This window comes from Alternaria ventricosa, assembly GCF_023758065.1.
Source record: "Alternaria ventricosa strain BMP 2768 chromosome Unknown scaffold_1, whole genome shotgun sequence".
NCBI lineage: Eukaryota > Fungi > Ascomycota > Dothideomycetes > Pleosporales > Pleosporaceae > Alternaria > Alternaria ventricosa.
In genome coordinates, this window is record NW_026055681.1 from 2474687 (window position 1) to 2488182 (window position 13496).

Sequence of the window (13496 nt, forward strand, 5' to 3'; positions counted from 1 at the left end):
CCGACCTTCCAACACCCGCTCCAGATGCGAACGATAATGTCAGGCCAGCCCTTCCCCGGCTACCCACGGACAGAGAAAAGCAAAGGAAAACGCTAGGAACACCAAATGGTTTGGGCGGCGTCTGGCGATCATCCCATGCTTTGGCGATGACTACACATGAGGTGAGCAGACTTCCACGTTCCCAAACCTTCCATAATTTTGGAAGCCACCTGGAAGTCGCTCCACCAGTACCTCGCATCCCGGAGCAGTACAAGACAGCGTCTTTGTCGGACTTGGTCCAGTCAGTATGCATAGATCCGAAGAGCACTGTCCCGTCTCAACATGTCAGGGTCAGATCAGACGCGAGCTCGTGCGAATCGATACCCGAGGAGACGGACGAAGAAAGACTGAGTGTCACGCCGACATATACACCTTGTCAGCCTGGACGAACCCTTGTGTCATCAATGAAATTCACCGAATCTAGTTTCAGTCTGGCAGCGTTCCCCCCAGTACCAACCAGAGTCCCGATCAGAGCATCAAACACCGCTAGAAACGTCTGGACCTATCCTTCCAGCCGCTTGCGGAGTAGACATGGGCAAGAGAAGTCCGACGTTGCTGACAATGAGATCTTCCAGGTTAAAGACTATATGCCGCCCCTTTACTGGGCTGGAAGATTCCAGTCTCGATACGATCAATGGCGTACCGATGCAATGAAAGCTGAACTCGACCCTGGCCATCAAACCTCCGGCCTCTTGGGAGAATGCAAATTGAATCAAGACAAGCTGGCGGCGTGCTACATACTCGGACAACTGCGCGACCTGTGCACTTCCGACCAAGCAGCAGATAGCCTTTGGGTACGTTGAACCTGCTTGTGATTATGATTTCGATTTACTGACTACGCCTAGGAGTTCGAGTACAAATACAGAAGAGAGCACAAACTGCTCGGTAACCCGGCAGATCTTCCGCCGATGTCATTCCGTAAGCACGACGACAATACGACTTCTGCAGGAGCTGGAGCCTTTGGACGGGCCGTAAGGAAGCTGACCCCACGCAAGGCTAGCCTGATCAACCTAATGAAGGGCAAGGGCTGGAACAAATCCGACGACTCTACTGAGCGGAACCAGGAGACGTCATCGGATGGTTCATAGTTTTATTGGGATGCTGGAGGTTGTGGAAGGTGAACGGCCACGTTAGACCTGGACGAGAACACGGAAGTTGACGATGAGGCTGCGATCATGTGAGACCTGCAAAGAGTAAAAGATGTTACCCAGACACAACGACGGCAAAAAGGAAGCGCGAGAGTTTCGAGATACTGTTTATGACATGAGAACGTCAAGACATCAGTTTTGTGATCTGCACGGGAAGCATGCATTGTTAGATATCCACAAAGAGGTAGTAATGTGATTTTTAGTCAACATTACGGCTTGGGTAGAACCGGCGACAGTCATTGACTGAGGTGCTGAATGCTGAGAGCATGACATATGTACAATTCATGTAACGACACGAGACTTGAAGCTTTTAATGGCTTTCACACGCAAATGATCACGAGTCGGTAGGCCCTTGTTTGCCCGCGGTCTCTAACGGCTTAGACGATAGGCTTAGGCTTAGCAATCCGAGATCGAAACGCTCTTGGAAATTGCTTCGAATTGTTGAAAGACCTCATCGTTCGATCTTCCCAACAATTCGAAGTGATTTCCAACAGCGGGTCGTACCCAGATTGTTAGACCTAAGCCTATCGTCTAAGCCCAGGACCAGACGTATGTATTTGTAGTGCTATGATCAGGCCTCATATTCTCCCACATGATATGCGCCGTGACGCATCATGTTCACCGTATCTGTTCCTCTACTCCTTTTTCTCGGGCTTAGGCGAAAGCTCCTCAACGATGTTATTGGGATCTTTCCACGCCAACGCAACGTACTTGGTGTGGCTACCCCGTGCGAAGACCTCTCCCTTGTTGTTGCTGAAGTTGATGGACGTGAAAGCGAGTGTTTTTCCGACTGCGTAATGTGATCAGCGATCCGGTCTCTTGAGCAAGGCAAGGCATGCCAATATGATGAACTCACACTTATCACACGTCACCTCGGCCTTGATCAAGTCGCCGATCTTGCCGCCTGAGGAGAGGTAGGTTACGTTTAGGTCGGTGGATACGCCTGTTGCGAAGAGCCCGCGGGAGGCTACTGCTAGGGAGCCGCCGAGGTCGACTGGGTGGGGTTGTGAGATACTGGTGTTTGAGTGGGGGTTTGGGAGAGGCGACTTACCCATGCTGGCTATTGTGCCGCCATGGAGGATGTTGAGGCGGTTCTAATGAGACATGTCAGTTACACTCAACCACTATACATAAATTGAGACTGCTGTAGTGCTTTGAGATTAGTATGGCCATGAAGTCTCTGTACTTACTGTGTGCTCTTTCTGGATGTCTAGCTCGAACTTGACGCGTCCTGGGACTGCCGAGGTCACTCGGAGCTAGATAGAAAGTCAGCCACGGGTTAATTATATCGGTTGAACAATACTCACACCATCTAGAAGCCTTCGAAGCGGTTATCTATTAGTTTCATTGACATCCACTGGACGCTGAAAGTACCTTGGCTCCAAGCCGGAGTTGGCTCGGAAGGATTCCCAGACCTAGCGACATATTAGAAGACCCATAAGGTTGATCAGTGGCATGCTGTTTAACTCACGGATCTCACAAACTTCAGCGCCGGCATGATTGATGCTCACGCCGCGATGTGCGAAGAGTGATGTCGATGTTCCGCTCGGCAGTTGCCCACGTACCTCGGAAGCTAGACCAGGGTGGAGCGGAATTTGTGGGGTGAGCTTTCCGCTCGCTCGGCGCGTCATCAACTTTCTTTGGCGATTGGCGACCTGCGACTTCCACTTGCGCGACCCACGCGTCGCTACCGCCCAAACTCGTGGACCCTTTCTCTCCGAACATGATAATACGGCGGTAGACCGAAATCCTCCTCTCCACATCCCCCACGATGTCGGCTTCATCTTCATCTCAGGCGCTGGAATACCTCGAGGGTCTGCCTGTCGCGACACACCGGCGGCTGTATGAGCAGCCTTCCACCGTGTTGGCGGTGCTCCGCTGCATGCTTCCGCATCTTGGTGAGTGCATTTATTACGTCCGCGATCCTGTCGCTAACGGAGCCACAGCCAAATCCATAGTCTTTGCGATGCTCTACAGACCCTCATCCTTCCCCGTAGCCGACATGGACGCCTGGTTCAAGCCTTCTGCTAGGAAAGAGAAGGAACAGGCTCTCTTTACCCTCGAACGCCTACACATCATTGCCCCTGCTAAACAGGACGACGGTACCATCTCGTGGACAATCAGCAAAGACTTTCAAGGCAGCCTGCGAAACGCCCTCGAAGGCTCCGGTACCCACCGCTCGTTCGGTGTGCCGGCGACCAGAGAAGAGAGCGGCGGAAAGCGGTTAAGCATCGACTTCCTAGACGAATACTCGCGATCGCAATGGGAGGGTATACTCTATTACTTGGTGAGCGGCGCGGCTGGACTTAGCAGAGACAGCATCGAGAGAGCAGAAGTCGGTCCTGGAACGAAGAAGCTGCTACATACCGGTGACCTTGTGAGGACCGTACATGGAAGTCCAAGGATTACCAAAGACGGCTTCTCTTTTGTGCTGCAAGAGACGAACGCCCAAGTCTGGAGTCTGCTCATCGTCTACCTGAAAATGACCAACGAAGTAAGTATTGAACCCCACGAACCCTGCGACGACTGTCCTCTTCGAGCTCAGCCGACGCCATCGAACACCGAATCTGACATCGACCCCCAGCTCGGCATGTCCGAAACCGAAGTGTTATCCTTCCTCTTCATGCTTGGTTCCCTTGAACTAGGCCAAGACTATTCCACATCCACCCTCTCCCCCACCCAATCCCAGATGCTCGAGGACCTCTCCTCCATGGGCCTTGTCTACCGCTCGGACAAGAACGCGCGAACCTTCTACCCCACGCGCCTCGCCACAACCCTGACCTCAGATTCCGGCAGCGCCATGTCCGCCTCCTCCAACGACATCGCCCAAGCCTCCCAAGGCAACGCCGGCCCCTCGGCATCCGCAAACAAGGGCTTCATCATTATCGAAACAAACTATCGCCTCTACGCCTACACAAACAGCCTCATCCAAATCGCCATCTTATCCCTCTTCACCAAACTCCAACATCGCTTCCCCAACCTCGTCTCCGGCAAACTCACCAAAGAATCCGTCCACAAAGCCGTTCAATCAGGCATCACGTCGAGCCAAATCATCTCCTATCTGACGACCTATGCGCATCCTCAGATGCAAAAGACAATTCCCTACATCCCGCCTACGGTCATGGACCAGATCCGGCTTTGGGAATACGAAGGCGAGCGTGTGGAGACTACAACGGGCTACTTGATGCGCGAATTCGGCTCCGAATCAGAGTACAGGGATGTGCTGGGGTATGCGGGTGCGCTCGGTGTGCTGGTGTGGCAGAACGACGTGAATCGCTGTTTCTTTGTGAGCCATGTAGAGCAAATTAGTGCGTATCTCAAGAAGAAGAAGGAGAATAGGGAGAGTCGGGGACGGTAGATTTCACCCCGGGTCACGAGTTTCATTGCAGACGGCTGAGGTGTATACATGGAGGGCTTGGATATGCAAAGCTACTCTTGGCTAATCGCATCGGCATGGGCGTTGTGGGGGACAAGCATTGGCGTTTAGGGGAACGGTTTTGTAAAGATAGACGATACGGTTCTGGCTGATGGGTCTAAGATAGGAGATGCTTGGATCTTCTAATCCTAATGCCCTGTTCGAGTATCCACTACGTGTGCGATTCCATTAGATGCAGACGGTGTGCCTTCACCACTAGGTTAGTCAAGCTGAGAGATATCCGGCGAAGTGCTATCCCTCAACTTGACAAATCTAGTAGTGAAGGCACACCGTCTGCATCTGATGGAACCGGACACCGATTGGACACTCGGACATGGCTACTCATCGCTACTGTCATCCCCCAAATGCTCTCTCTCTCTCTGTCTTTCTCACAGGTGACCGCCAAAGCAAATGTGACAAGACCAGACAACAAGCGCAAAGCAGAACTCCTACCCACCCAGCACCTCATACAATACAATAAAAAAGCTAAACACCCTGGAGCCTACGTTAATCTTAGACTGCCCAATTTGTATGTTTTTATCTTAATGTTGGCTCCAGGGTGTTTAATTTTTTCCTAGGCTAACGTGCCAGTCTATCACAAACTTAGGGGACAGGCATTAGCATTCAGTGGGGAGACGTTTGTATAAAGTTGGATGAGATGGTTTTGGCTGATGGGACTTAAGATGGAAGATAGTTGGGTCTTCTAATCTCAATGCTATGCCCGAGTATTCAACTACGAGTAGACTGCGTTGAAGCTGATAATTTCGTACGATCCAATCCACTTGGTTGCTCGGGTGGGCAACTACGTGGATTGAATCGTACGATGGTATAGGGTCGATCACCATGAGCTCCATCCCAGTCTGCTCGAGGTGGACGCTTGTGGCGGTTCTGATGACAAAATGATCATTTGAAACAAGTGAATGATCAAATGATCATTTTGTCATCAGAATCGTCACAAGCGTCCACTTAGTCAATACTCGGATATGGCATACCCATGCCACTGCCATCCATCCCCCAAAAACTCTCTCTTTCTTATAACAAAACGCTACAGCGAATGTTGAAGACACCAGCAGAAGCAAAAGCAGAACTCCAACCCACCTCTGTCTATCACAAACTCCAGAGAACAAAGAAAAAGCCATCCAACTTCGCAGATATTTCCGAAATGAAAGAGATTCACCACCCAAACTTCTCAACCTGAACATCGACATCCCTCCCACTCCAAATCAACTCCGCACACGTATTCCGTACATCTCTGACCAACCCATCAGGTCCACTGACCACAACGCCACTCCTCGCGTTCCCAGTTACATCCTCCTCCTCAACCCACTCCCTCACAATACCACCAGCATCCGGTCTTCCGGCAAGTGCCGTCGGCGGCGTGATGAGCACATCTAAACCCCAATCTTCCAACTCCTTTAGTTTATCTTCTGGGATCCAAAGACGGTGGTCAAGTGAATGCGTTATCCAGAGTAATTTTACTTTTCTCTGGGATCTGAGCGTGGGTTCGGGGTCGGTGGAGGAGGGTTGCAAAAGGGCGTAGAGGAGGGGGTACGCGACTGCTATTCCGGATCCGCCTGCGATGAGGATGGCTGTTGAGGAGGATTCTAGGAGGTCGAGCGCGTGGGATGAGCCGTAGGGGCCGTCGAGGCGGATGCGGAGTTGGGTTGTTGGGTTTGGGGAGGCGCGGGCGTGGCGGAGGAGGCTGTGTGTGAAACCTGGTTCGGATTGAGCGCGGATAAGGAGGGAGAACCATGCGTGTTTTCCTTCTCCATCTTGTCGTTCCGTTGTTGGGGCGGCGGAGAAGATGGTGAAGGGATGGGATTGGATGCCGTGTTTGCGGGAGAGAGATGGGACGGAGATGAAGATGTGTTCGTTTGGTTTCCAGCCTTGTGTCATGTTCTTGGCTAGGACCGCGGATTTCTTCGTGTCGAGTTCCCAGTTTGCAGAGAGCAAAAGGGTTTCGTCGTCTTCGAGGATTTCTAGTGTTGCGGGGTGGGTACTGGACTTCAGCCACATACGGTAGACTAGTCGGTCGATGAGGAAGATGGCGAGGGAAATGCCAACGTAGGGCCGTGAGGTGTGGTGATGAAACCATAGGAACACCAATCCAGCGACCTGGAGTACGATGTGCAGGCCCAGGAAGATCTCATACCACCGCTTCCGGAAACTGCCCAGGCTGGTGAAGTAGATCAACTCATACGCAATCAGCGCGGCTAAACCCAATAGCACAACGCGGTTGAATATGAATCTCGCCAGCGTAAACCCCAGATGCCTCAGCATGCCATACCACACAGCCACCATACCGAGGAAGTGCAGGAAAGCTTCTAGACACACGAGCTCTCCTACCCTCCTATGGAAGATGTTCAAACTCTCATACGAATATCCCGTCAACAACTTTATAGGCTGGTTCTTCGCAGCGAGAAGGTATAGAAGGGGCAGGTTCGTGATAAAGATGATTCCGCATCGGTCGGCGAAGACGAACAGGTACATGAAGGAGAGCGGCATGCGGTAGAAGTTGTAGAAGACGTTCAAACCGATCCAAGCGAGGACGAGCAGCGAGACGGCGTTCGTAGGTAGTGTTTTGTTGACAACAGGTATAGGTCGAGGTTGGTATTGCAGCACGGACTTGAGCAAGTAGTAAGGACGCCATACTACAGATCTCGTCACGCATCGGGGTCGCTGCGACGGAAGCAGAGGGCTCGTTTCATCGGCATCGTGCATTTTCTTCGCGGCGGTGGTATCGGGGGGCGTCGCATTCCCTTCGATAGTACTACTCGAGCTACTCCAAGCCTCTGCCTCTTCTTCATGCGCCGTCTCATCATCCCCCTTCATTGTACTGACTATGCGCCTCTTCCGCCGGTGCAGCACGATCTTCTCGGACCAATGCCACACAGTGAAAACCAGCAGCACGCCCAATAGGACCAAGTTGTATGTGTTCAGAAACCTCCGGCTGAACAATATGGCTTCGACGAGTTTGCGGAACCGCGGGTCTTTGCCAGGGTCATCCGGATCGACAAGGTCGCCTCCGCCAGCGGCTTTGAAGGCGTCGTAGTCGTGCGCCCACCAGGGGGCTTCAGTCGATGCCGTCGCTGTTAGAGCGAAGCGGAGGGCGTCGCGTAACCATGGCGGTGTCGCTTCCATGGTGAGAGTTGGGCATGTGGAAGTGAGGATGTCTGGGAGAGTAGCGGCATGTCAGATGGGGTAGTGTTCCAGAGTTTCCCCACATGTACTCGCGTCATCTCACGCGCGTGCGTGCGCGGGTTGTCAGGTGCGGCCGATAAGCTTATCGGGTCCTGCCGAGGCACGCGTAGCTTCATTGAGATGCGATGCCATTCCATGCCGAATGCGATGGAAACGGGGTCGCGATTTTCTAGTACGCATGCCAGAATGGTATCGAAGAATTAGCGCGTAGTACAGCCCATCTTTGAGTGCTAAACTAAGCTTGGTCTCCTGGGTCACACAGCTCCTCGTAGAAACTGCATGCACTGGCAAATGTGTTCAAGGCGAACTCATTCATGCGCTCACTTTCATCTATCCTACGAACATCTATTTATTCGTCCACTTAGCCTGCTCCTTCGCCGCAAAAGCAGCCATACCAATCTTCTGGTCCTGGCTTCCAAACAGACCATGGAACACTCTCCTCTCATACTCCACACCCTCCCTAATACCGAGCTCCTGGCTCTTGTTCACAACCTCCTTGGCTGCCTTGACAGCAATCTGGCTGTACCCCGCAATCTTCTCCGCGGTCTTGATGGCACCACTAACACACTCCTCGGGTGTCTCGAACACCTTGGCGACAAGGCCCCAGTCGCTTGCTTGTTGCGCGGTGATGTTGTCGCCAGTGAGGATAACTTCCATGGCCCTTGACTTTCCAATTGCCTTGGTCAAGCGCTGCGAGCCACCTGCACCGGGTATGACGCCTAGCTTGATCTCGGGTTGTCCGAAGACAGCCTTGGGTCCGGCGTACATGATGTCTCCCATCATGGCGAGCTCACAACCTCCACCTAGCGCGTATCCGTTGACAGCAGTGATGAGCGGCTTCTTGAGGAATGTGACGAGGTCGGACCAGGACTCTATGAAGTCTTTGCCGTATGCGTCGCTGAAGGTGAGGTCCTTCATCTCTTTGATGTCGGCACCGGCTGCGAAGGCTTTTTCCGATCCGGTGAGGACGATGGCGCCGATGGATTTTGAGGCTTGGAAGTCGCGGAGGGCTTGGTTGATCTCGAGGATGAGGGGGGTGGAGAGGGCGTTGAGGGCTTTGGGACGGTTGATCTGGACTGGTTGTTGTTAATTCAGGAACAAATCTTTAGGGGTGTATTGTAGTAGTTGAATGGAAGATGGTAACATACTCAAACCAACACCAGGTCGAGCCACCGACACAAGCAAATGCTCGAATGACCTCTCTGTCGCATATCCCCTCGCAAGTCTAGGTAGACCCGTTGACCGGAATTGAGAGGCGACCCTCGGTGTTGATCGTAATGCCTGCATGTTGAGTGTGTAGAATTGAGCTTTGACTACGAGTCCAGCTCAGGCAACATGTGTTTACATCGAAGGAGAGCAGATCGAGCTCAGAGCTCCAACAAGTGGGTAGCATCGGCACCTCGGTAAAGCGCGCCCGCCAAAAGATGCCCGTCATACCGTACCAACATCCCACTTCGACGCGACTAGCGGCACTCGCTACCTTGGTCCTAGCGCGTTCTGGGCGGGCGCCGGCGATCTAAGCCCCAGCCTTGCGACGCATCTCAACTTTTTGACACGATTCCCTCAACAAGACGTCGCCTCCGCATTCACCCACCCACGCCTTCCTACGCGGCGCACCCACTTCACCCCTCCGCCATCACCACACACCCTCCCACCCCCGCCGCGACGCAACCATGGACTCGCCCGAGCCAGATACCCCTTTCAGCGCCGTCACAGCACAAACAACCAAGTACGGGCGCCTGTTCCAGACGTACCTCGACAAGTCAACGCCCTACACACCCTACCGATGGGGCGGCACAGCGACGCTCTTCCTGCTCTTCGGCCTGCGCATCTTCTTCGCCCAGGGCTGGTACATCGTCGCATACTCGCTCGGCATCTACCTGCTGAACCTCTTCCTCGCCTTCCTATCCCCCAAATTCGACCCCGCGCTCGAGCAAGATGAGGGCATGGAGGACGGCAACGCGAGCGGCTTGCCCACCAAGGAGGACCAGGAGTTCAGGCCGTTTGTCCGCAGGCTGCCCGAGTTCAAGTTCTGGTACTCGACTACCAAGGCGATTGCTATTGGCTTCTTCTGCAGCTGGTTTGAGATTTTCAACTTGCCCGTCTTCTGGCCTGTGTTGGTCGTTTACTGGTTGATTCTTTTTGGCTTGACGAGTAAGTTGATTCTGGCATGTGCGTATGAGTTAAAGGCTGACTTTATGACAGTGCGACGACAGATTCAACACATGATCAAGTACCGCTACGTCCCTTTCACCGTCGGAAAGACTCGGTACCAGAACGCCAACTAGGCCGGGTCGATCGACCGACCGTCTGCTTTCAATTCATCGGATAACGGTCTGGAACTTTGGGAAGGTTGCCACCAACGGCTGTTTTTGGGCATGGGCGTCTTTTTCCGGTCCGCGATAGACTTCGAGCTTCATACTTCGCAACTCGGGGTTGCTCTAGGGAGGGGGTGCTGCCACGATAACGCGTTGGATGTTATATCATGTGTACACGTAGCAGGAAAGCCATGAAGCTTATATCTTTAATATCAGGACAATGTACTATGTACACATGCACAGGTGAAGATATGTGCAAAGAGAGGATTCTAGGTATCTGGCAACGACTACTGACAAAGCAAACAACTTTGGAACAAGGAAAAGAACGACAAGCAGCCACCGATGCTACAAGACAACGCAATCAAAGGAAATAGGTAAAGAACAACCTACTCCATACGCAAAGCAGGAGCCTCAAGCTTCAACTCCGCCAAACTCGTCTTCCGCAACCCCACCTTGACATCCTCGCGCTCAATCCCCACTTCCTTTGTGCAAATCCACGTAGAAGCATACATGTTAACCCTACAATCATCAATTAGTAAGTACGTCTTCACGACATCCAAGAGGCAACATACCGATCAATACAGCTCCCCGGCACCCTAACAGCCACCCTCTTAACCGCAAACCCACACTCGCCAAACACCTTGATATACCACGGCTCCAACCCCGCAGACCGGAGCATAACCCGGCCTTTTACCTTCAACGCGCGGTTCAGCGCTCTGATCTGTTTGAGTGCTTGTTGGCCGCTCGGTGGGAACCAATCCATGCTATCCATCACCACGACGATCGTCAACGTGCCCGGTCGCATTCTAGCAATGACCTCTGAGATCTCATCTGTGTGGATGCGGAGACCGTTGAAGGCGTTGGGCTTGCTGAGTTTGATGTGCGATTTCGGGGAGAGGTATGTGGGGTGGGATGTTGGTGTGTAGTGGCCCAGGAGGGTGAGGAGGTAGTAGTGGTTTGATGTAGAGAGGAGCGTGGTGTTGATCACGGGCTCGAAGGTGTTGAGCACGTATTCGTAGATCGCGTTTCCAGAACTCGATTTCAGCGCTTCGTCGGACGGCTCTTCGTGGAACGCCATGTAGTCTGCTGCTGCATCTGACTTGGGCACCGACGGTGTCTTTGTCTCGTCAAAGTCATCGGTTTTCTTGAAATCGGCTTCGATGACGGCGCGTTGGGCGGGGGGCACGCCGAGCGCTTTCCAGAGCCATTTCTCGTTGCCGAGGATCGCCCAGGTGAGGATTTTGGAGTGCAGCACGGTCTTGATGGAGCGTTGCCAGATTTCTCGTTGTTCGTTCAAAGTGGAGGCTGTGCAGAGTTTTTGGACGTCCGAGGTCATGCCTAGGAGGTGGAAGAGCCAGCCTGCGATGGAGAGGGCGTTGCCCGAGCCGCCGGAGTAGTACAGGCCTTTTGACGAGGAAGAGGAGAACACTGAAGGCCCGTTGTGGAGCCAGAACTGGAAGGCTTCGGATGAGAGGTGGGGGCTGAGCTTTTGGATCAGGAGATTGTGGAAGTCGGGGTGCTTGCCTTCGCCGAAGAGCTTCCAGACGTCTTGGTAGGGGAGCGCGGTGAAGGCGGCGACTTTGAGCTCGAGGAGGTGGTTTTGCGATGGGTTGAGGTCGACGGCGTGGACGCGGCGGCAGTTTTCGAGACAGAAGGCGAGGATGTTGTCGCCGGCTGACCCGATTGCTAGCACGACGTCGTTGGAGGTTGGCTTGAGGAGGCGCATGTCTGCTACGTCGTCTTCCCATGTGAATGCGTAGATGTATGAGTCGTTGAATCGGGTGTGTTTTGGGAGGGAAGAGTCGTAATGAATGCGCCAGTGGTGGTTCTGGTACCATGTTGCCGGGAGTGGGAGGCTTGATTGTAGGTTCACCACTGCCGACTCGTAGGCCTTTGAGTGGACTTCGACGTCAGTCTGCGTAGCTCCTGTTTGGAGATCAAGAGCCGTGAGGTAAGGCGATTCAGTAGCAGCGGCATCAATCTCAGCGAGCTTCTGCGTAGACGCGCCATGATCTTTCGAGCAGCCAAGCCAGATGAAGTAGGGGAGCTTGATACCGGTTCCGAAGAAGTTATTGCGAGCGTTGATACTAAGGACTGTACCAAAGCGGTACTCCAGGTAGTCCTACAAATTATTAGAAGCTGCGCTTGTATCATGGAGATTTTACATACACGTCGTGCAGGCTCAAGATTGACACGGTCAATCTCAAACCATGTCCGCCAGAACACACGTGAAATCCACATGCAGTGACGATCAATAGCACCACCCATGTAGTTTCTGCCCATGAAGTCGACCTGGTTCTGTACGTAAAAGTCCACGACACCGATGACACCATTAGGGCTCATCAAGCTATCGATCGAGTCGATGACGGGGTAGAATTCGGGGATCATGCTGAGAGCATAGCTCATAGTGACAAGCTCAGCACCACCAGCGTCCGCGTTTTCGTCGAGGTCGCGAACAGTTTGCTCTTTGGAGATCATTTCCTTGCGTTCGTATGCTTGCGGTTCGTGTTCGTGGAGACGGAAGGCGCGCGCATCCTGGCAGATGACCTTGACGTTTGTCCAGCCGAGACGGGCGAACCTTTTCCGGGCCATCTCGCAGAGGGAAGGGGAGAGGTCGACGACATCTGAGTGTGTCAGAAAAGCTTTATGGACTGATTCCTTCTGACTTACAAACTGCGCGGAAGAAGCTCGCGACAGGGACGAAGGTGTTCATCTGTTCAACACTGAGATTCCGTTAGCAAGGTAATCTTGGTGTTAGATACTGCGCACTTACTTGTGACCAGTTCCTCCACCAATCTGCGAACATTAGCACATCGACCATCATCCAAGCCTCTTGTCACATACATCAACCCAGACTGGTCGTTGCGAGATTAGGCCCGCTTCGGTACGGTGCTTCAGCTGCGCAGCGACCAGTCCCAGCATATCCTCACGGCCTCGAAGAAGCTTGAGCCGAGTTGCATCGTAGACGTCGGCTTGAGCTTTGTAGAAACTTTCCTGTTCATTTGATTAGACAAGTCCCGAGTTTCGTAGCCTCTTCAAACGCACCAAAGCATCCTGTTGGCTTCCAGATCCGTCTCCAGTATGAGGCTTCAAGAAGCACCCATATATGAACTTGAGGTATGCTTCGAACGTGCTCGGCGCCTGATCTTTGCTCTTCGGTCTGAACGCCAGAGCAAACACCACCGTAAGGAACACACCAACGAGGCACAGCGTAACCGTAAGTTGGTGAAACGGGTCACTTGGAACAAAACTTGAGAGAGCCTGCATAGCTGCGACTTCACAACAAGACAGTAGAAGCAATGATCAAGAGAGGAGAGGGGGGGGGGGACCGACAACAAAAAAAACCAAACCCCACAAACCCCATGGAGGGGTTAT

General features: G+C 53.0%; 6 protein-coding genes across 6 annotated transcripts; 2 read left to right on the plus strand and 4 right to left on the minus strand.

Annotated features, from left to right (window-relative positions):
• Positions 1–1822: 1822 nt before the first annotated feature.
• Positions 1823–2685, minus strand: J4E93_000853 (uncharacterized protein; the record flags this gene model as incomplete). The annotated part of the gene is made up of 7 exons (XM_049338810.1): positions 1823–1977; positions 2044–2181; positions 2239–2281; positions 2378–2443; positions 2495–2507; positions 2562–2602; positions 2659–2685. 7 exons carry the CDS (start codon positions 2683–2685, stop codon positions 1823–1825), a joined length of 483 nt encoding a protein of 160 aa, XP_049204695.1.
• Positions 2686–2958: 273 nt separating this feature from the next.
• Positions 2959–4545, plus strand: J4E93_000854 (uncharacterized protein; the record flags this gene model as incomplete). Its single annotated transcript, XM_049338811.1, has 3 exons — positions 2959–3085; positions 3134–3681; positions 3772–4545. 3 exons carry the CDS (start codon positions 2959–2961, stop codon positions 4543–4545), a joined length of 1449 nt encoding a protein of 482 aa, XP_049204696.1.
• Positions 4546–5775: 1230 nt separating this feature from the next.
• On the minus strand, positions 5776–7743 carry J4E93_000855 (uncharacterized protein; the record flags this gene model as incomplete). The annotated part of the gene is made up of 1 exon (XM_049338812.1): positions 5776–7743. The coding sequence occupies one exon, from the start codon at positions 7741–7743 to the stop codon at positions 5776–5778; it is 1968 nt and encodes a 655-aa protein (XP_049204697.1).
• Positions 7744–8148: 405 nt separating this feature from the next.
• ECHS1 (putative enoyl-CoA hydratase, mitochondrial) lies at positions 8149–9090 on the minus strand (the record flags this gene model as incomplete). The annotated part of the gene is made up of 2 exons (XM_049338813.1): positions 8149–8879; positions 8952–9090. The coding sequence occupies 2 exons, from the start codon at positions 9088–9090 to the stop codon at positions 8149–8151; spliced, it is 870 nt and encodes a 289-aa protein (XP_049204698.1).
• A 386-nt stretch (positions 9091–9476) lies between these two features.
• On the plus strand, positions 9477–10091 carry J4E93_000857 (uncharacterized protein; the record flags this gene model as incomplete). Its single annotated transcript, XM_049338814.1, has 2 exons — positions 9477–9957; positions 10009–10091. The coding sequence occupies 2 exons, from the start codon at positions 9477–9479 to the stop codon at positions 10089–10091; spliced, it is 564 nt and encodes a 187-aa protein (XP_049204699.1).
• Positions 10092–10507: 416 nt separating this feature from the next.
• J4E93_000858 (uncharacterized protein) lies at positions 10508–13388 on the minus strand (the record flags this gene model as incomplete). Its single annotated transcript, XM_049338815.1, has 7 exons — positions 10508–10640; positions 10694–12243; positions 12291–12745; positions 12792–12844; positions 12895–12917; positions 12966–13115; positions 13167–13388. The coding sequence occupies 7 exons, from the start codon at positions 13386–13388 to the stop codon at positions 10508–10510; spliced, it is 2586 nt and encodes an 861-aa protein (XP_049204700.1).
• Positions 13389–13496: the final 108 nt, after the last annotated feature.